Here is a 22,334-nt window from a genome sequence, read left to right as displayed (position 1 = left end):
TACTACACAGGATACAGAAACACACAAAATAATAATAATAATATTAAAAATAATAATAATAGTAAATTAATTTGTTTAAAATTTTTATGTAGAGCATATATAGTGGATTTATATATTAAAAAAATACCAATTGTGCTCGAAATGTTTATATTAATTTGTTTATTAAATAATAATATTTTATAAGTTTATTATTCAATAAATAATAATTTTTACTAATTTATTAAAAATTTGAAAAAAAACAATATTTTTAAAGTTATGTGCAAAAATAGGACTAAATATTAAATTATTGTTAATTATATAATTGAACCAAAAATAATTATTAGTTTATATTAATTCTGAATTCAAGAAAAAGTAAGTTTTATTATTAATATTTTGATTTTTATTTATTATCTCATTTTGAGATAGAATAAACTTAATTAAATTATTGTTAAATGTATTACAAAGTCCATTTTAAAATTAAAAGATGCACAAAATATTCAAGAAAAAAAAACTTTTTTCTAAATCAAATTTTGTGCAAGTCCTTCGAGCACCAACATAGATTATTAAAAATATTCATTTATTAATTATTAATATTAAGATTTTTATTATAAATAAATTGTTGCATAAAAAATTATTTACAAAAAAAAAATATATTTTTACAAAGATATGCATTTTAATAAATCTATTTCTATCTTAAAATGAATTACAAAAATATGTTTTTTGAAACTTTTAGAATATAATGTAGTTTTTAAAAACAAATATATAAAAAAAATTGATTAACTTATTTTGTTCATTTTTTTTTAATTTTATGAGCACACGATCAGAAATAACAAATATTTCAAACAAAATGCAGATATTTGGATTAAATTATGTAAAATTTTATTTTTATTTAGCAATTTTATTCCTGTCAATCATATTTTTATATATTATTTTTAATATTAGTATTTTTCTATTTTTATAGTATGTTTATTATCTTTAATAATTTTTATATTATTTTTGCGTTGTTATATTATTTTTATTTATTTTATTATTTTTTATATATTTATAATATTACATACTTAATTTAAATAATAATAATAATAATAATATTTATAAAAATAATATAACAAGGCAAAAATAACTTTTTCATTATTTATATAAATATCTCTCTTACTCTTTTTATATATTAATATTAGTCAACTTAACTTTTTGTACAAATCAATATTTCTCATTTATTATCTCTATATATATACATATATATATATATATATATATATATATATATATATATATCAATCTCCCTCTACCTCTCTCTTTCTGTCTCTTTCTCTCTCTCTACCTCTCTCTTTCGTTCTCTTTCTCTCTCTCTACCTCTCTCTTTCTGTCACTTTCTCTCTCTACCTCTCTCTTTCTGTCACTTTCTCTCTCTTTCAGACTCTTTCTGTCTCTTTTTCTCTTCACCTTTCTCTTTCCGTCCCATCCTCTCTCTACCTTTCTCCTTCTGTCTCTTTCTCTCTCTCGCTCTACATCTCTCTTTCTGTCTCTTTTTCTACCTTTTTCTTTCCGTCTCTCTCTCTACCTCTCTCTTTCTGTCTCTCTCTCTACCTCTCTCTTTCTGTCACTTTCTATCTTCCTACCTCTACCTCTATATATATTTTTATCTATTTTTTTTTTGAAAATTTCTTTATTATTTATAAACTATTTTTATTTATATTAAAATCTCCCTTTTTCGTACTTTTTTTTATCCCTCTGTTATGTAAATATTAGTCATGATTAGTTATCAATCTTTTTTTTAATCTCTTACTCCTCTTCTAATAATATTTTGTAGGAAATAACTTCTTTATTATTTATAAACGATTTAAGATTTTGATCTAACAATTTATTTTATCTAATTTTATTTATATATATATATATATATATATATATATATCTCCCTTTGTCTCACTCTCATTTTTCCATCTCTCTTTTATTTAAATTCTAGTCAATCTTTCTTTCTCTGAATATCAATCATTTTCTTTCGCTTTCTTTCTCTCTCACTTTCATTCTCTCTTCTTCTCTCTATACACATATATATATATATATATATATATATATATTCTATTATTTAATTTTCTATTCATGTTCTAAAATCTCTCCTATTTCTTTTTCTCTCTCCCTCTCTCTCTCTCTCTCTCTCTCTCTCTCTCTCTCTATATATATATATATATATATATATATATATATATTTTTTTTTGAAATGAATAAAACAGCCAATGCGTCGAATGTAAAGAATTTATTTTAATTTTTTATACGTTTCGAGACTAGATGTGCCTCATCATTCAGCTAAAAGAAATTTACATTATAAAGAAAAAGTTTTAAAAAATGAATTTATATTGGAAAAATTAATTGAAAACAACAATTATACACTTCAGATCAGGAAAAACCACACTATATTAACACAATTTACAACACCACAATCACATGATACTACTGTAGGAAAGCAAAAATAATTTAAGAAAAGACCAAAAAAGGTAAAAGTAAAATTGTATGAAACACATAATTATGTTTTTAACAGACAGCATAGCAACGCAGTTTGACTTATTTCCTCATTATTAATCCTCAAGATATATATATATATATATATATATATATATATATATATATATGTATATATATAAATATTGGTCAATCTATCTACTTCTATATCTAAGTCTCTCAGTTTATATCTCAGTCTCTCTCTACATGTTCTTCTCTCTCCCGTTCACATTCTCTCTCTCTCTCTCTCTATATATATATATATATATATATGTATATATATATATATATATGTATATATATATATATATATATAATATATATATATGATGATATATATCCTACGTCAAAGTACTGGGTTCGAGCAAAAAATTGCAAACATGATATCATGCAGTAGTAATATTCCCCTTTTCTCCACAAAAAGATATCAAAATTATGTTTCTTATTAAAAACCGCCTCTGTTGGACACTGTGATGTTAAATAGCAACTAGAAACCTCTCACACTCCTAAATCTTGATTCGAGATAAAACCTACAACTGCGTTATGGGACGACGAAATACGATTTTTGATGCAATCTTCAAGATATTAATCTCAATCAATTACTATTATTTATTTATATATTTTTTCCCAGTACAATAATCCAGAATGCCTTCCGGCGTGATGTTCTGCGTCTGCATACCGACTGCGAACCACGAGCACGTGCTGCTCCACGGTGACCGTTCGCCTGCTTCATTGAGCGGGAATCGCAACCAGTACGCTTCACCAGTTAGCAACCATCAGCGTCATGTGTCTCCGACATCGGGAACACGTAGACAACACCAGGACGCCGTTAACCAGAGACGGAGATCTCTGACGGACGAAGGCCAGGTCAGAGTCGACGTCGAGATAAGGGATAAGAGGTAAAATCATAGACAAAAATAAAAACTAGTGGTGTATGGCATTGTGCCTTAAGGCAAATTGCTGGAACTTCCCGTACCGTAATGAAGTGTTCGAGAAATTTTAAACGTTTTCAAATATATTATTACAAATACTAAAACTTTCATTATTTTTGCTATCTTGCTATCAATTTATCTCCAGAACATTAACAATCGTCATTTCATTTCGAATTCAATTTCAAAAAAAAAAAATAGTTGCCTAATTTACACAAAATTGAAAAAGTGCTTACGTATGGTCACAGTCTAAACGCATTTGCAAATAATTCTGTGCGACGTTTTCACTTACACTGTGCTTAACTTGGCGGCATTTTCACATTCTTTTCACAGTGCATAAACAGTCTAAGCGCCACTTGGAAAAACATTTGTACCAGGGTGGCGCTTAGACTGTGCTTAGCCTGGGTAATTTTTTGAATTTTTAATCCAAAATTACAAAAATATTTTATGAAAAATAAAAAAAAAGATGTAATATATCCTCAAAAGCAATTGTTTTGACAATACAAGCAGAAAGTTTTTTAGTTCATTCAAATCGGACGCTGAGTTCTCTCAAAAACTCGATTTGTATTTTCTGCACTCTTTGCCACAAATTAATCCCTATCAATAGGGATCGAGCGTTTTTTGAATCATTCAAATCGGTTGATCCGTGCGCCCGAAAACGTGGATGCAAAAATGCGGACATACAAAACACACACGTAAAACAAGTATAGTAATCGCAAAAAAATCGAAAATGAAAATTTGTATATATCTTTACGTTTCAGAGGTTTCTGAACATTTTGGCATACCTTAGAAAAAATAGATATATGTGTGTGTGTGTGCGTGTATGTATGTGTGTGTGTGTGCGTGTATGTATGTGTGTGCGGATACAAATTTTCGTCGACGATTCCGAGAACACTGATCAACCGATTTGAAAAACATTCGATTCGTACTGATAAGGAGACGTGCTGATTAGTTTTTGGCGAAGGCAGGTCTAGCCGTTCCGAAGATACGGGGCAAAAAGTGCCAAAAACGGTAACACGGTTTTTAAAAGAATGGAGCGTCCGATTTTAAAAATTCAAAGACCGTTTTACTTGCATTGACAAGATAAACTACTGAAAAAAAGCCATTTGGCGGTCAAAAATGATCATTAGACAAATGCACATCAAATTATCAGATATTTTATAGAGATTTTAACAATAAGTATAAATTTTGTTTACATTCCTATGGGTTCCGTACCAATGTTTATCAGCTAGACGGCGACGCGGCGCTTACTCGCTTCGATATTTCGTCTCTATGCAGTTGAAGCAGGACGATTGCTTTGAAAAAAAGTTCAGAATTTCCAAAATATTTCAAAATACACTTTTCTTCAAAAGTCTTTTTCAAAAAAAAGTAAATTTATCTCAAAAATTTATAGTTTCTCAAAAATCTAATTTTTCAGAGTGAATTTCTTTCAAAAATGTTAATCTTTAAAACAAAATAATTTTTGGTACGGAAAGTTCCAGCAATTAGCCTTAAGGCACGATGCCATGCGCCCCACTAGTTCAACCATTCAAATCGGTTGATCCGTGCGCCCGAAAACGTGGACGAAATAATACGGGCATACAAAACACACACATACACACACTCATCCATTTTTTCTGGGGTATACCAGTAAAATGTTCAGAAGCCTTCAAAACGTCGAGAAATGGAAAAATTTTCATTTTCGATTTTCGGCCCATTATTATAACTACCCTATGGGTGGTTAATAAGAAAATGGTATCAGGAGTGAGTAATATTGTATTTTTTATAGGTACAATGATCCTGCAAGAAGATACGCCAACCAAAAGAAACAAGGATCAAGAAACAACTTGGACAAAGACGTGCCGATGGAAAAGGTAAATTCTTTAGTACATCTTTTAGCATTTTATAAAAAAGTCCGTTCTGAATTTGTGTCAGGTCTTGGATGAATTGCTGAAGAAGCTGTACGTGGAACATGCGACCTGGTGTAGTGATAAATCAGGGAACTATTTCGAGGTGTTTTTTCCCGTTGCAGCAGGAGCACCCTGCGAGAATATGTTGCACTGTTTGACCGAGTTGGGGATTGGGCGGACTTTGAATTCAGTCGTCAAGTAAGAAAATTATCAGCATTTGCTGGTAAAACATATATTTTACCCATTTTCTTAATATATTTAAGTAAGTATTGTTGCAAATCAGAAATAAAGCCTAATATTCATGAAACCGCAGTGTATCAAATAAAGATAACTAAATTATTGGCAGGGTACAGCGATGTGGATAATATAGACAATAGTGATCAATGCGATTAATAATAAGTTTAATTTTAAGTCGCATGATAAAAATAATCATTGGTGCAATGCCAGAAGGCTGATCCATAGTATGAGAGCACAATATTTAATTAGGACTCTTTCCCACTCTTGCTTATAGTTCACTTATAACTTCTCCAGCTTCTCCAGGGTTCCATCATATTTTAAAGTAAAACTTCGTTAGGCGCGACTTGGGTGTAAATCTGTACAAATGCAACGGAAGTACGTTACGGCCGAACTGTTCGTCATTCGCTCTCGATAATATCATTTCTATACGGGTCGATTGTGATTAGTCGTCGCATATGTGAATAGAGATCTGTCGATGTATCCTTACCGATATCAACAAGGAAATCGGCATAGATAAATAAGCATTTTAAAGTTACATCGTAGTACTAATCTTGATTTAATGAAAAATGCCTGAATCAGAAGAATATTTTACCCTGATCCTTGAAAATAATAAAACAAATTAAACATTTGTGCCGTGTACTAAACGTAAGTTTATTGATTAGAAATTATTTCTATATTATTCGTAGTTTCTATAAATCTTTGAAGTTATTAAAATGGAAAATATTTCGACAGATATTACAGCTGTCCAAATAATGAGATTATATCGCTCGCGAAAAAGTAAAAAAAAACAAGCAGTCAATGAATGTATGTTAATTTTGATTACATGAAGTTCTTCAAACACAATTATTACACGATGAGTGAAATTGTGAAAACAATATTTGTTTAGGCGTTGTTTAACATAACCCACTGTGTGAACGAATATTATAGAACTTATTAATCAGAAATTACTTCATTTCTCTAATGAAGATTCAAGTCGTAAATGCTAATTACAATGATAAACCGATCATGTCGTATTTGAAGTATGACTTTAATTACATTATTGTTTTCAAATATTATACACATTTTTAAGGCTATTATTTCACTTATCATGTAATAATTGTGTTTGAAGAACTTCATGTAATTAAAATTAACATACATTCATTGACTGTTTGTTTTTTTTTTACTTTTTCGCGAGCGATATAATCTCATTATTTGGACAGCTATAATATCTGTTTTGCTTCAAAAATATTTTCCATTTTAATAAATTCAAAGATTTAAAGAAACTACGAATAATATAGAAATTAATTGAACAAACTTACGTTTAGTACACGGTACAAATGTTTAATTTGTTTCATTATATTCAAGGAACAGGGTAAAATATTCTTCTGATTTAGGCATTTTGCATTAAATCAAGATTTGTACTACGATGTAACTTTAAAATGTTTATTTATTTATGCCGATTTCTTTGTTGACGCCGGTACGTATACAACGACAGGTCTCTATTCACAAACACGACGATTAATCACAATCCACCCGTATAGAAATGATTTCATTGAGACCGAATACGTACAGTTCGGGCGTAACGCAATTTCCGTTGCATCCTCACAGATTTACACCCTAGTCGCGCCTAAAGAAATTTTACTTCAAAAACTGAAAGAACAAGAATGACAAAGAATGTTGTAGATGTTAGACCAATCGAGCCACAAGGGGAAAACAAAAGGAATGATCAAGGCATAAAAATAGAAGTTTGAGAAAAATAAAGAGAACTATAAACAAGAGAGGATAAATGGTATTAGAGTATCAATAACAACAATTATAATACCATCTGTTATCTTTCTAGTGTGATGCCTTGCTCCGTCGTCTATAACGGCATGAGAAACAATGAAGTCGACGAAGAAGAAATAGTGTAAGTATCTTAATATTTCCATATATATATATATATATATATATATATATATATATATATATATAATCTATTTCTATTTCTAGTCCAGTAGAAGGTGGCGGCCTTTGGGACAACTTCGTAGACTCGATTCGTTCAAAATTGACGGTGAAACAAGTCGTGGACGGTGTCAGAAGCGGCGGAGAGTTGTCCTTTGATTACATATTATTGATAGTAACCGCAGAGTAAGAAATAATAATAATAATTATATAATGAATTAGAACAATAGTATATTGTTTGTGTTTGTTAGTTCTTTGGCAGCACTTGGTCTGGTAGAGAACAACGCTTCTAACATCGTCGCAGCAATGTTAGTGTCACCACTAATGGGTCCAGTGATGTCTATTACATTTGGATCGATTATTTCTGACAGAGAATTAATGGTAATATAATAAGACAATGTACCCAAGTAAGTAAGATAAATCCTTAACAGAGTCTTTTCCTTTTGTTTCTATTTTTTCAGCGAGTAGGTTTTATAAGTTTGGTTTTGGGAATGTTTATATCTTGCGTTTTTGGTTTTTTCTTCGGATTAATTTTGGGGACTACAGAGATGCCCTGGGGTTTTGGAGATTGGCCCACTGAGGAGATGAAAGGACGGTAAGAAATTATAATAGATAATGTATATATTTGCAGTTCGATTTTATGGCATAACAGAAAAATGTTACAATAAAGCCATGTTATGAAGAACTTTCCATACTAAATATTAACAAAAGGCATGTAGTTTGTATGCAGTCAAGCGTATTTCTCAGATTGTCAGATAGAAAACCTTACCTAAAAACCGCACAAATGTCAAATAAAACGATGTTAGGGTCTTTCTGACTCAGCTCCATAACATACGAGTGACGTTGCAGTTTATGCGTAAAACGCCTGAATGAACAGCAATTACTTGTCATTTCGACAGTATTCAGTATGATTCAATTACTAAAAATCAACTATCTTTATTATATTTGAAATTTGAATTTCAAATCTGAACGGTAGTTGCAAACGCGGGAACTTCACACTCGAAGTATTTTGTTCATCATGTTCGTGCAGTAATTTTGTTTCAACTCGGTTTGTTATCCAATTTTAGATTTTAAACATTTTTTTATATATAATTTTGTTCGAAACAATTTAAATTGTTATATACAGATTTGTAGATATTTTTATTATCTTTTTAATGATATATAATAGTATATACATGTTTGAACAAATTGTTGAAGAAATTTGACGGAATATGTAGTGTAGACATATTGGTTTACCAAAATGGCGTCATACCATTCAGGATTAAACTTTTTTTTTATAATAATTTTGTTGCACAGTTGCATAATGTATGGAATTTGGAACGTAACATAGCCTTGCCATAACATTTTTTTGTTATGCGGCAGAATCGGTCCCTAAATCTTAAATATTGCTATTTTCCAGTGGTAACGCCCGTTCCCTCTGGATGGGCGTACTCTGGGCTCTAACCTCCGGCACTGGCGTAGCAGTGGCTTTGCTTAATGGTAGCGCGGGGCCACTTATCGGTGTGGCCATATCTGCTTCGTTACTACCACCGGTAGTAAATTGTGTAAGTATACAGAAATATAAAGTATAGCAATATACATATAATGTTTTGATAAATTAATTATGCTTTTTGTCCAGACACTTCAAAAAATGTCCAGACACTCCAAAAAATGTCCACACTCCAAAAAATTGTTTAGAGTCTAAACTTTAGACAGTCCAAAAAAATGTTTAGGCAGTACAAAAAAATGTTTAGACATTCCAAAAAAATGTTTAGACAGTCCAAAAAGATGTTTAGACATTCCAAAAAATTGTTTAGACATTCCAAAAAAATGTTTAGTCAGTCCAAAAAAATGTTTAGACAGTCCAAAAAAAAATGTTTAGGCAGTATAAAAAAATGTTTAGAAACTCCAAAAAATGTTTAGGCACTCCAAAAAAATGTTTAGACACTCTGCAACTTAATCAGACACTTTTCTTTTTTAGGGTTTATACTGGGCTTTGGCTTGTATCTGGTTGAGATATCCTGGTATACGGATACCGCATATTAAAGGTAAATCTGATAAATGAATTGAGGAAATTGATATTTAAATTAGTTTTGTATGGCGTCATGCCTTGAGACAAATTGCTGGAACTTGCCGTACCGAATTGCCGCCTTTGCCAAAAACTAATCACCACTTCTCCCAATCATTATGAATTGAATGTTTTTTAGATCATTCAAATCTGATGCTTCGTTCTCTCAAAAACTCGATTTCTATTTTCTGCACTTTTTGCTCCGTGTCTCCAAAACGGCTGGACCTGTCTTTGCCAAAAATTAATGAGCACATCTCCCTATTTAGATCCATACCAGATATTTATAATCTTATTTTAGAAAGTTCTGAGAGAATTCTATCTATAAACAGAATTCCTTACTAGTGTGATATCAACTTATTTATACTTATATACTTTTGATCAATTTAGAACATTATAATAATCTTTCTAATTATCTATCCCATCATAAGATAATTTGTTTTGATTTCACTGTCTATCTTATCACTATCTAATATAAAAAAAATCAGGTTACGACATCAACTAAAAGTACTCAATCGACTTCTTTTTTTCATGCCCTCCTTTATCATACTGTAAGATAATAAATCAAGCTTATTCAAAAACTTATGATAAAAGATCAAACTTAATTATTACATTTTTTTTATTTTTCAGGGGAGCCCTACTTTAGTAACGAGACAGCCTATGAGCCCCTCTATTCGGACTACATTCCCATAGAATTCGCAGTCAATGGAGTCGTATCAGCCTGCCTGACTATTATTAATGTCATTTGCATTTTTATCACCGCCATAGTCGTCTTAAAGGTAAATATATATATACATATATATATATATATATATATATATATATATATTTAACTTCCCGTAGGGTAAGTTATTGTAATGGGCCGAAAATCGGAATTGAAAATTTTTACATTTCTCGACGTTTTGAAGGTTTCTGAACATTTTGGCATACCTCAGAAAAAATGGATGTGTGTGTGTGTGTATGTGTGTGTGTGTGTATGTATGTGTGGATACAAATTTCCAGTCACGTTTTAGGGCGCACGGATCAACCGATTTGAATGGTTCAAAAAACATTCGATTCCTATTGATAGGGAAAAGAGCTGATTAGTTTTTGGCAAAGGCAGGTTCAGCCGTTTCGGAGATACGGAGCAAAGAGTGCGGAAAATAGGAATCGAATTTTTGAGAGAACGGAGTATCCGATTTGAATGATCTAAAAAACATTCAATTAATAATGATTGGGAGAAGTGTTTATTAGTTTTTGGCAAAGGCAGGCCCAGCCATTTCGAAGATACGGAGCTAAATATGTAAAAAATGGCAGTTTTTGAGAGAACTAAGCGTCCGATTTGAATGATTCAAAAAACTTTCTGCTTGTCTTAACAAAATAATTGATTTTGGAAAAAAAAATTTTTGTTCGATTTTTTTTTTTTTTTTTTTTTAGTTTTTTGTTGAAACAAATAATTTCAACTTTGCAATTCAGTTTATATAATTCTTATAAATATTAGACAATGTTACAATATTTATAATAATCTATTTGAAAACATTCAGTATTCCTCGAACATTTCGTTACGGTACGGGAAGTTCGAGCAATTTGCCTTAAGGCACGATGCCACCCACCCCACTAGTTATATATATATACTAGATGACCCGACAGACGTTGTCCTGTACTATTCAAAAGTTCCAATTTTTTCATCTGCCAAACAATATACTGTATCTTATATTATTTTATTTCTGTTATCATTCAATCGACTGAGGAAATCTGTTTATTTTGAAAGCATTATAATTAATTATCTTACCTTTCTAGGTGAAAGAAGTGGCCTCTCCGTACACGTCCAGTCCGGAACTGAGAAGATTCTGGGAGAAGGACATCAGGGTCGTCAGGAAGACCAACAGGAGCACCCTGCGCAGGCCGAGGACCAATCTGGGACAGGCCAAGGACGAGTCAGTATACAATTTATAATATAATGTCTTTGGATAAAACAAAATTACGGCCTACATGCTATGTCGACAGGGAACTGTACTAACGCGTTGACAAACTCGAGGGAAAAATGAAAAAGATCATTACTATCGAGCAAATTATTAGCGCAATATAAAAGACTTAAAGAGAGGACTCTACTGACCAGCAAATTAAAAAATAAAAACATAGATAAATAAAAAAAATAAAAACATAGATAAATAAAAAAATAAAAAAAGAGACCTTACTGACGAGCAAATTAAATACACTTATGGAAATGAGAAAAAGACTATACTGGGCAACTTAAAACTAAGTGAAATATAAAAAAGATTCTACTGGCCAGCAAACTAAATATCGATTTGTAAGAATAAAAATGAGACTATACTGACCAGCAATTTAAATATTCGGGTAGTAAAATATAAGAGAAAATTAAATAAAAAACTGGGTATATTATAAAAATGACTGGTGGGGATCAAATTGAATATTTTTAACTTCCCGTAGGGTAGTTATAGTGATGGGCCGAAAATCGAAAATGAAAATGTTTGCATTTCTCGACGTTTTCAAGGTTTCTGAACATTTTACTGGCATACCTAAGAAACCAAATGGATGTGCGTGTGTGTGTGTTGTGTATGTCCGCATTTTTTCGTCCACATTTTCGGGCGCACGGATTAACCGATTTGAATGGTTTAAAAAACATTCGATCCCTATTGATAGGGAGAAGTGCTGATTAGTTTTTGGCAAAGGCAGGTCCAGCCGTTACGGAGATAAAGAGCAAAGAGTGCAGAAAATACAAATCGTGTTTTTGAGAGAACGGAGGATCCGATTCGAATGATCTAAAAAGCATTCAATTTGTAATGATTGGTAGAAGAGGTGATTAGTTTTTGGCAAATGTAGGTCCAGCCATTTTGAAGATACAGAGCTAAATGTGCAAAAATGGCAGTTTTTGTGTGAACTAAGCGTCCGACTATACGGTAGCACTTTTTCAATTTGGTGTAAATTAGGCGACTATCTTTTTTTTAATTAAATTCGAAATGATATTTATTGACGATTGTTAATGTTCTAGAGATGAATTGATTTATGATTTACATTTGATTTGCTCACTCAGATATAACAAGATTGGAAAAATAATTAAAGTTACGGTATTTGTAATAATATATTTGAAAACGTTTAAAATTTCTCGAATATTTCATTACGGTACTGGAAGTTCTAGCAATTTGCCTTAAGGCACGATGCCATACACCACTAGTTTTCTTAATGGTGTAAAGTTTTTTTTAATTTAGATTCATGAAGAGTTTCAAAGGAGTACCAAGGGTCAGTATGGAATCTGCTGTGGAGCAGGCCTTAAGACAAGCCGTGGACGACGACACCTTCAGGAAAGTGAAAAGGGTCAGCTATTCGCCTTTGGCAGCAGAAGAGGTACTTATTGGTCTTACATCTAAATTATATATACCATCTATCTACAACTTACCACTTTCAGACAGCTACTCAATTGGGGTTGACATCACCAGACATCTCATCGGCTTCTGGAACAGGCCAAGGATCCGGCGGGGCCCTTGCAACACCTGGAGCCCTACGAAATTCCACTGTCAACGATTTGGCTGCTTTGGATAAATTGATAACCACACTGCTCCAGACGCAGCAGCAGAACAGGAGCACCCCTATGCTGAACAGGATCAGACCACAATCGAGGTAAAGGAAGTAATATATAATATATATATATATATATATATATATATATATATATATATATATATGTGTATATATACTAGCTGACCCGGCAAACGTTGTTTTGTTAAGTAAGGTTTATTCTAAGCAATTTCTAGAGAATCAGAAATATTAATACTTTTAGTGCATAAGGATGTATTGTTTGAATGCTATATACAATGAGGTATTATAAAAACAATAAACCCCATTAGTTTGTCTATATTTTGTCAATACAATCAAACTGGAAATTTCATACACTTTCCATAGAAAACATGATATAATCCAATCCAAGTCTTTTTTGGTATTTCGACTTATTGATTACGTTTCAAGTATTTCAGATTCTTTTTGGATTCTGGATTTTGTGTATAATTCTAAATAATACTACTGAGCTTAAACAACATTTTCAAATTTTTGCGAGGAGAGATAGAAAATGAATTAAGTATTTCTTCTTTGACCTGCTTTTTGAAAAGTTTCAAGTAACATTCAATGAATTAAAGTAAATTTAATAAAAAGTATATATGTAGAGCAGGGCGAGGCACAAAGGTCCAATTTGACTTTGAGCAAATATAAATTATATTGTGAAAACCAAACTAATTATATCACAACAAATAACACATTTCAAACGAACAATTATCTGACTACGTTCCGAAAAACTGCCAGCTACTTCATCATTGTAGAAATGTGCTTTCTTGATGTCTTTCAAAAAATTGTTATCTAGACCTTTTTACCCCATAGGCGGGGTAACTTGGAACGGCCGCGTGGCAAACAGGTTTAATGTCTTATTTTAATTTTAAAGGTATTTTACAAAATATTTACATTTTTAACTAATGCTAAAAAACTTCCAACGGATGAAAATACTTTTAATATGGGTTTTCAAAAATTACCGTTTATCTCCCGATAGCAAAGTCATGAGAATCAAGGTTATAGCTCGTTATACATCTTTTTCCCTCTACTTTCAAATATTGTTGTTAAACAATGCTCAAATTTGCTGGTTTTTGACACATCGGTGGTGAATCTTTTTAACCCCGGACCTTAATATATTACTATCTATTCTTCGATAAATTCTGGGAAATTATAACTGTGAAAATGTTATTCGACAAAATGTCCCTTTGATCGATACCAAATTTAGGTTCTGAATTTAAATAATATAAATAAAAAATAATATAATCTTGAAAATGTTTTATAAATACCTATGAGTATATAATTATACAAATGAGATCTTTCAGAGCACCGTGTTTAAGAAAAATATGCCAAAAAGTGCATTTTCATATTAACATTTCAAAAAAGTTGATATTTTGAGTTTATAGTAACACTTGAGGACCGTTTAATAACGTTTTTGCGTTTAAATAAAACTATAAACAAAACTACTTTCCACAATTTAATCAAAATTAAATAATTGAACATCACCTGTCAAAAACGTTTGACATTTGACGTATGATCCGTCCATTGTTTCATTCAAATTACGCTTCTACAAAAATATTCAAATTAAAAATGTAAAGTTTCTACGCGATTTTGAAATAATATCTCACCTTTCCGACAACCTACTGACTAGCACGAATTCTTCAAGACTAAGATTGGCTAAATCGGTTTAGCCGTTTTCGAGTTTTAGCGGATCATTTTATCGAGAGCTCCATTTTTATATATAAGAAGATAATAAATAATTATTATTTATTACCAGGTCTCTTCGTTCAAATTCGAGTACGACCAATAGTACCGGAAATTCGTCCGGGCAGCTTCCGACGATTCCCGAAAATTTGCGAAGACCCGGATCGTGGTCCGAGAGGGCTCTGAAAACGCTGGCAAACGCGCCCCACAGATTGAGCGCCTCTTTGAGAGGAGATTCGAATGCGAACGATGACGAGGGTGATAGACTTACAATGAATGCCTTATAGAAAACTTGGTAGAAGAGTTAGTTCATTAAGGGGCACAACTAGTGTAACCGCCGAAAAAAGGTGATTTTTGGGAATTTATATTGAAAAAACTACTTTATCAATCATTTCAAAATTTTAGAAATATATTTATACATGTTTTAAGAATACATAGTAAAATTTTTGAAGAAAAAAATTTAATTTTTTTTTAAGTTATTGTCGATATCCAACGGTGCGACAAAAAAGGCCCTTCACTGCTGCAATGATTCCGGCCTTCTATATGGATGAAGTTAAAAAAAAAAAACTCACATTAAACTAGATAATATTGTCTGTGAAATGAACTACGTTAAAGAAAAAAAATCAAAAATTGACAAAATGACGGCGTTTAAAAAAAAAGTCGAATTTTACCCAAAATTTTGGTCGTTTTGGACTGCCAAAATTCGATTTTTGGTCCGATCAAAAAATCGATAGTTCATTTTACGGAGAACTATATATAGAACATGTAAAAAAAATTTGATAGTGATCGGATCATTTGTTTTTGAGTAATCGCTGCAGCAAATTAGGAAAATGCTGTTTCGAGAAAAACGCGTTTGAAGATAAAATGATCGTTATACTATAATATATATATACGAGGTCTGTTCAAAAAGTACCCGGAATTTTCGTTTTTTCAAAAAAATATTTATTTATTCGTCTACATTAATGTGGTCCCCTTCAAAGTAGTCCCCCCCAGATATAATACACTTATGCCAGCGTTTTTTCCAATTTTCGAAGCACCCTTGATATTCACTTTTTGATATGTCCTTGAGCACTCTCAGCGATTCGGCCTTTATTTCTTCAATCGAGGAAACCGCCGTCCTTTCATGGGTCTCTTCAACTTTGGGAATAGGAAAAAGTCACACGGAGCCATATCTGGTGAATTTTTGCACTTTGCAACACTTTATTTCATTTTTTACGCAAAATTTAATACAAATTCTTTGACTTTTCAATTCTTCCATTGTAAAAATCGCCGAGCTCAGAAAAACACGTCGAACCTTAGCGACTACCACAGACAAAGTAAACAGTGAATATAGCTGAAAATTTCATCATACTTTAGGGGCATGTATACCAACACAATAAAAAAAAATTTTGACAATCAGACACTCCAGACCCGCGAAATTTAATTATTAGTAATTCCGGGTACTTTTTGAACAGACCATGTATATATGTTGAAAGTGTTTAAATTTGATTTTGAAATGTATGATTGATTTCTTGGAGGGCGAAACATCAAGTAAAAAATATAAATAAAGTAAAGATTTTTCAAAACATCTTTATTTCTCATACGTTTCGACGTAAAATTCTACGTCATCGTCAGTGGTTTTGAATTTCTTAGATTATCACTTACACATATTAATACAGCTTGTAAAAATTAATAATTGCAAACAAGCACCAAATGTCAGTAATTTCTTTTTTATAAAGAATAAAAAATAAAAAAATAATTAACAAATAGAATATTATACGTAAGCACTCATGTTCCGAGGCAAGCTAGACAAGAAATCATTTCTTAATATTAATTATTATATTAATTATCCAATTATTAATTTTTACAAGCTGTATTAATATGTGTAAGTGATAATCTAAGAAATTCAAAACCACTGACGATGACGTAGAATTTTACGTCGAAACGTATGAAAAATAAAGATGTTTTAAAAAATCTTTACTTTATTTATATTTTTTACTTGATGTTACGCCCTCCAAGAAATCAATCATATATATATATATATATATATATATATATATATATATATATATATATATATATATATATATATATATATATATATATATTGTAGAGTTTCGAATAAGAATCCAAAAATAATAATAAAAAAAAACAAGAAAAGTTTTTAATAAACAATTTCTTTATTTAATTATTTGTTTCCTGCCGACGTTTCGGAACTAGGTACGTTCCATCTTCAGGACATCTGTCAAGAAACATGATCTTGATGAGATTTGAGCAAACAATATGTTTAGGAAAAGAAAATAGATTTTTCTTAAATAATAAATTAATTGCAAAAAAAATATAATAATGTACAGAAATATGATAATATGATCAGAATAAAAATGATAAAAATAAATGAGTGGATTATCAGAACAGGATATTAAACATAATAGAAATTTTATCCAAATTAATATTAATCCAAAGATCTTATATTATGAAAGTTGCGTCTTTAGGAGATTATTCGCGGAGAGTTGTCTTATTCTTATGAATGTTTCTAACAGTGTCAACATTAGATCAGATCACAACCTATTACATGATTCATATTTAAATTTTTTACACTTTTTGACAAACAATTAATATCGACTTCCTTTTAAGTTCAATAATTTAAGTATTTACACCCTAACATTAAAAAAACACACACATACAATCTCACAGTTCTCGTTTCAAGTGTTTACACGTGTTACATATGAACCAACAAATACAATTAGTTCGCTTCCAAAAGCCAATAGCATAACATCGAGAAAACAATATTATTTGTGTTTTCAAATAATAATTTTAAAAAAGACAAATCTTCTAGTAATTTTGATTTACAAAATCTAATTATTCGGCGGAAAAATAACTCACAAATTCATTTTTTGTTAAAAATCTTGTTTAGTGAAAAAGTGCTAACATATATTCAAACATACAGGTAATTAATTCAATTTTGTCATTAACCTTTTCTTAAAAATTTTCCATAACTTTCAAAAAAAAAAAAAAATTCTATTATGTTTAATATCCTGTTCTGATAATCCACTCATTTATTTTTATCATTTTCATTTTGATCATATTATCATATTTTTGTACATTATTATATTTTTTTGCAATTAATTTATTATTTAAGAAAAATCTATTTTCTTTTCCTAAACATATTGTTTGCTCAAATCTCATCAAGATCATGTTTCTTGACAGATGTCCTGAAGATGGAACGTACCTAGTTCCGAAACGTTGACAGTAAACAAATAATTAAATAAAGAAATTGTTTATTAAAAACTTTTCTTGTTTTTTTTTATTATTATTTTTGGATTCTTGTTCGAAACTCTACAAAATATACACAAATCCAAGATTTTACCATTCAATATATATATATATATATATATATATATATATATATATATATATTAAATTTATTTATTATAATTTTGATGTTGAAATATGTGATATTCAGTTTTCAGGACAATACATCAATTAAAAAATTTGTATGACTTTAAAACATTTTTATTTTTTCCATACGTTTCGACACATTGTTTTGTGTCATCTTCAGTGGACTATGTAATTGAATTAATCCTAATTATTTCATATTATAAATGTTCACAATGCACTATCCTAATTATTTCATATTATAAATGTTCACAATGCAACAAAAAACCAATCTTTGTCATTTTAAATTGAACAAAATCATACAAATTTTTTAATTGATGTATTGCCCTGAAAACTGAATATCATATATACGAGGTGTGTTCAAAAAGTACCCGGAATTACTAATAATTAAATTTCGCGGGTCTGGAGTGTCTGATTGTCAAAATTTTTTTTTTATTGTGTTGGTATACATGCCCCTAAAGTATGATGAAATTTTCAGCTATATTCACTGTTTACTTTGTCTGTGGTAGTCGCTAAGGTTCGACGTGTTTTTCTGAGCTCGGCGATTTTTACAATGGAAGAATTGAAAAGTCAAAGAATTTGTATTAAATTTTGCGTAAAAAATGAAATAAAGTGTTGCAAAGTGCAAAAATTCACCAGATATGGCTCCGTGTGACTTTTTCCTATTCCCAAAGTTGAAGAGACCCATGAAAGGACGGCGGTTTCCTCGATTGAAGAAATAAAGGCCGAATCGCTGAGAGTGCTCAAGGACATATCAAAAAGTGAATATCAAGGGTGCTTCGAAAATTGGAAAAAACGCTGGCATAAGTGTATTATATCTGGGGGGGAACTACTTTGAAGGGGACCACATTAATGTAGACGAATAAATAAATATTTTTTTGAAAAAACGAAATTTACGAAAACTTTTTGAACAGACCTCGTATATATATATATATATATATATATATATATATATACTCTTTAAATGACTGTAACTCAAAAACTATTCAAGATATCGATTTAAAATTTTGGTATGTTATTTTTAAAGGTATAACCTATCGAAATGTGGAAAAATTGAAAATTCGATTTCTTGAAAATTTCACACTAGTTGTGCCCCTTAACTTAATAAAATTAAAATAAATAAAAACCACCACCATTTATTTATTATAATGAATTTTTATTATTTTTTTAAACTATTTTCTTTTGCATAGTTTTTTCACTTCAACATATACATGTACTTTTTTTTGAAAATTTTGCAATTGGTTGGGATCGTGTTAATAATGGTTTGAATCCAGAATAAGCAAATATCACAACCAGTTCCTTGGTTGAAATGAATCAATTAAAAATCAATCCCATTACGTATATTAGTTTATTTATATTTATAAATAGTTTATAGAATATTTATTTAGTAACATTCAAATGATTGTGTCGCAGCTTTTACAGAGAATTTATTGCAATATTATTATTATTATCATTATTAAAATAAATATAGTGTACGAGTAAATTAACAATAACAACAATAGTAATAATATTCAGACCGGCTGAATTAATATTTATAATAGTGCATTCGAAAAAATACGATAGTATAAAATCGGAATGAAGGCGTTTTTATATTCCTACTGCAGCAGAAAATAAATGAATTATAAAATATAAATTATATATATATATATGTAATATATATATATATATATATATATATATATATATATATATATATATATATATATATTAAATTAAATAGTAATGTTGATTTATTTGTTAAAAAGGATGAATAATTTTGTATTATTTTTCCCTGCTGCAGCAAGTATATAAAAAACAAAACTAAACTGCTCCCTTTGACATTAATCTAAAAATACAAATATCGTTTTAGAATATAGCGCAGTTTTAGAAAGTTTACATTAATATCATCATATTTTTAATATAGATAGTATTGCTTGAGAATAATTTGATTTGATATAACATTTATATAATACAATATAATATAATGATTGTTTGTTGTAATTTTTTTTTGTTCTTTATTCGTTTATTTATTTATTTAGTTAGTTATATATTTATTTGTTTATTTATATCACAGAGTATATCCATACGAAAAGCCATACGAAGGGAAAAGAAGTATCGATATAAGAAATCTAGTTAATTATAGTATAGTAGCTCCTACTAGAAAACTTAGTTCAGTGCATTTTAGTAGTGCGTTTTCAGTGATTATATAATTAGTTTATATTTATGTTGCACTTAGAACTAATTCAAATATATGACGGACAGTACTTTCATTCATACAGATGTTTATTAACCAATATCGATTTACTCTTCAACCCTCGATTTAAAGAATATTTTTTAGAGCCCCAAAACTAATTTGCTACTGTACAAGATGGCATTTAAGTAAAAATAAATACATCATTAAACAATTTTGAATAATGTATATTAGCAATATGGTAACACTCTCGTGATGCACACATTTATTAGGGTCAACCATTATACACATTTGTATAATAATAAATTATAAATTATATATTTATAATAGCATTAAAAATATGTATAATATATAAAAACTATAACTATATATTGCAATTAAAGTCATACTTCAAATACAACATGATCGGTTTGTCATTGTAATTAGCATTTAGAGAGGAACCTTCATTAGAGAAATGATGTAATTGCTGATTAATAAATTCTATAATATTCGTTCACACAGAGGATTATGTTAAATAACGCCTAAACAAATATTGTTTTCACAATCTCACTCATCATGAAATAATTGTGTTTGAAGAACTTCATGTAAATGAAAATAACATACATTCATTGACTGCTTGTATTTTTTTTTACTTTTTCGCTGGCGATTTAATCTCATTCTTTGAACAGCTGTAATATATGTCTTGCCTAAAAATATTTTCCATTTCAATAACTTTAAATATCTATAGAAATTACGAATAATATAGATATTATTTCAATAAACTTATGTTTCATATACAGCGCAAATGCTGCGACTAATCACAATCGACCCGTATAGAAATGATATCATCGAGAGCGAATGACGAATCATTGGCACTCGACTCTTATCTTATCTTATCTTCCGTAACGCACTTCCGTTGCATTTGTACGGATTTACATTTTGAAGTCTTTTGAAGTAAAACTTCTTTAGGCGCGACTAGGGTATAAATCCGTACAAATGCAACGGAAGTGCGTTACGGCAGATAAGATAAGATAAGAGTCGAGTGCCAATGATTCGTCATTCGCTCTCTATGATATCATTTCTATACGGGTCGATTGTGATTGTTCGTCGTGTCGAGTAAATAGAGATCTGTCGTTGTATGCGTACCGATATCAACAAGGAAATTGGCATAGATAAATAAACATTTTAAAGTTACATCCTAGTAAAAATCTTGATTTAATGAAAAATGCCTGAATCAGAAGAATATTTTACCCTCTTCCTTGAAAATAATAAAACAAATTAAACATTTGTGCCGTGTACTAAACGTAAGTTTATTGATTGGAAATTAATTCAATATTATTCGTAGTTTCTATAAATCTTTGAAGTTGTTGAAATGAAAAATATTTTTTAGGCAAAACAGATATTACAGCTGTTCAAAGAATGAGATTATATCACCAGCGAAAAAGTAAAAAAATACAACCAGTCAATGAATGTATGTTAATTTTAATTACATGAAGTTCGTCAAACACAATTATTACATGATGAGTGAAGTTGCAAAAACAATATTTGTTTAGGCATTGTTTAATATAATCTAATGTGTGAAAAAATATTATAGAATTTATTAATCAGCAATTACTTCATTCCTTTAATGAAAATTCAAGTCCTAAATGCTAATTACAATGACAAACCGATCATGTCGTATTTGAGGTATGACTTTAATTACAATATTGTTTCTAAATATTATACATATTTTTAATGCTATTATAAATATATAATTTATAATTTATCATTATATAAATGTGTATAATGGTCGTCAACACTAATAAATGTGTGCATTACGAGTGTTACCATATTACTAATAAACATTATTCAAAATTGTTATATGATGTATTTATTTTTACTTAACTAAAAATTGCTACTTTGTACAGTAGCAAATAAGTTTTACTTCAATCGCGTGCGAACCCTTTTTTTTGTATATCACTCTATTTCACACGAATGAAAATACTGTCACCGTGTCTTATAACTAATTACAACCTAACAATGTACATAACATGTCCCATATACGTCCTAAAGTGTCACTTTTATAATTAAATTATAATTAA

The 22,334-nt window shown here is 29.8% G+C and overlaps 1 protein-coding gene across 1 annotated transcript; it reads left to right on the top strand.

Annotated features, from left to right (window-relative positions):
* The first annotated feature begins 3,117 nt into the window (after window positions 1-3,117).
* On the top strand, window positions 3,118-15,016 carry LOC113388527. Its single transcript, XM_026625899.1, has 14 exons — window positions 3,118-3,371; window positions 5,170-5,254; window positions 5,316-5,488; window positions 7,347-7,400; window positions 7,487-7,633; window positions 7,699-7,828; window positions 7,909-8,042; window positions 8,847-8,991; window positions 9,408-9,474; window positions 10,122-10,270; window positions 11,271-11,411; window positions 12,711-12,862; window positions 12,900-13,109; window positions 14,803-15,016. The coding sequence occupies exons 1-14, from the start codon at window positions 3,118-3,120 to the stop codon at window positions 15,014-15,016; spliced, it is 2,055 nt and encodes a 684-aa protein (XP_026481684.1).
* Window positions 15,017-22,334: the final 7,318 nt, after the last annotated feature.

The sequence above is a fragment of the Ctenocephalides felis genome, unplaced genomic scaffold, assembly GCF_003426905.1.
Source record: "Ctenocephalides felis isolate EL2017-DRISC unplaced genomic scaffold, ASM342690v1 CF-g0.4_SCAFFOLD_03572, whole genome shotgun sequence".
NCBI classification, from domain to species: Eukaryota; Metazoa; Arthropoda; class Insecta; order Siphonaptera; family Pulicidae; genus Ctenocephalides; species Ctenocephalides felis.
This window is presented reverse-complemented; position numbering and strand designations above follow the sequence as displayed.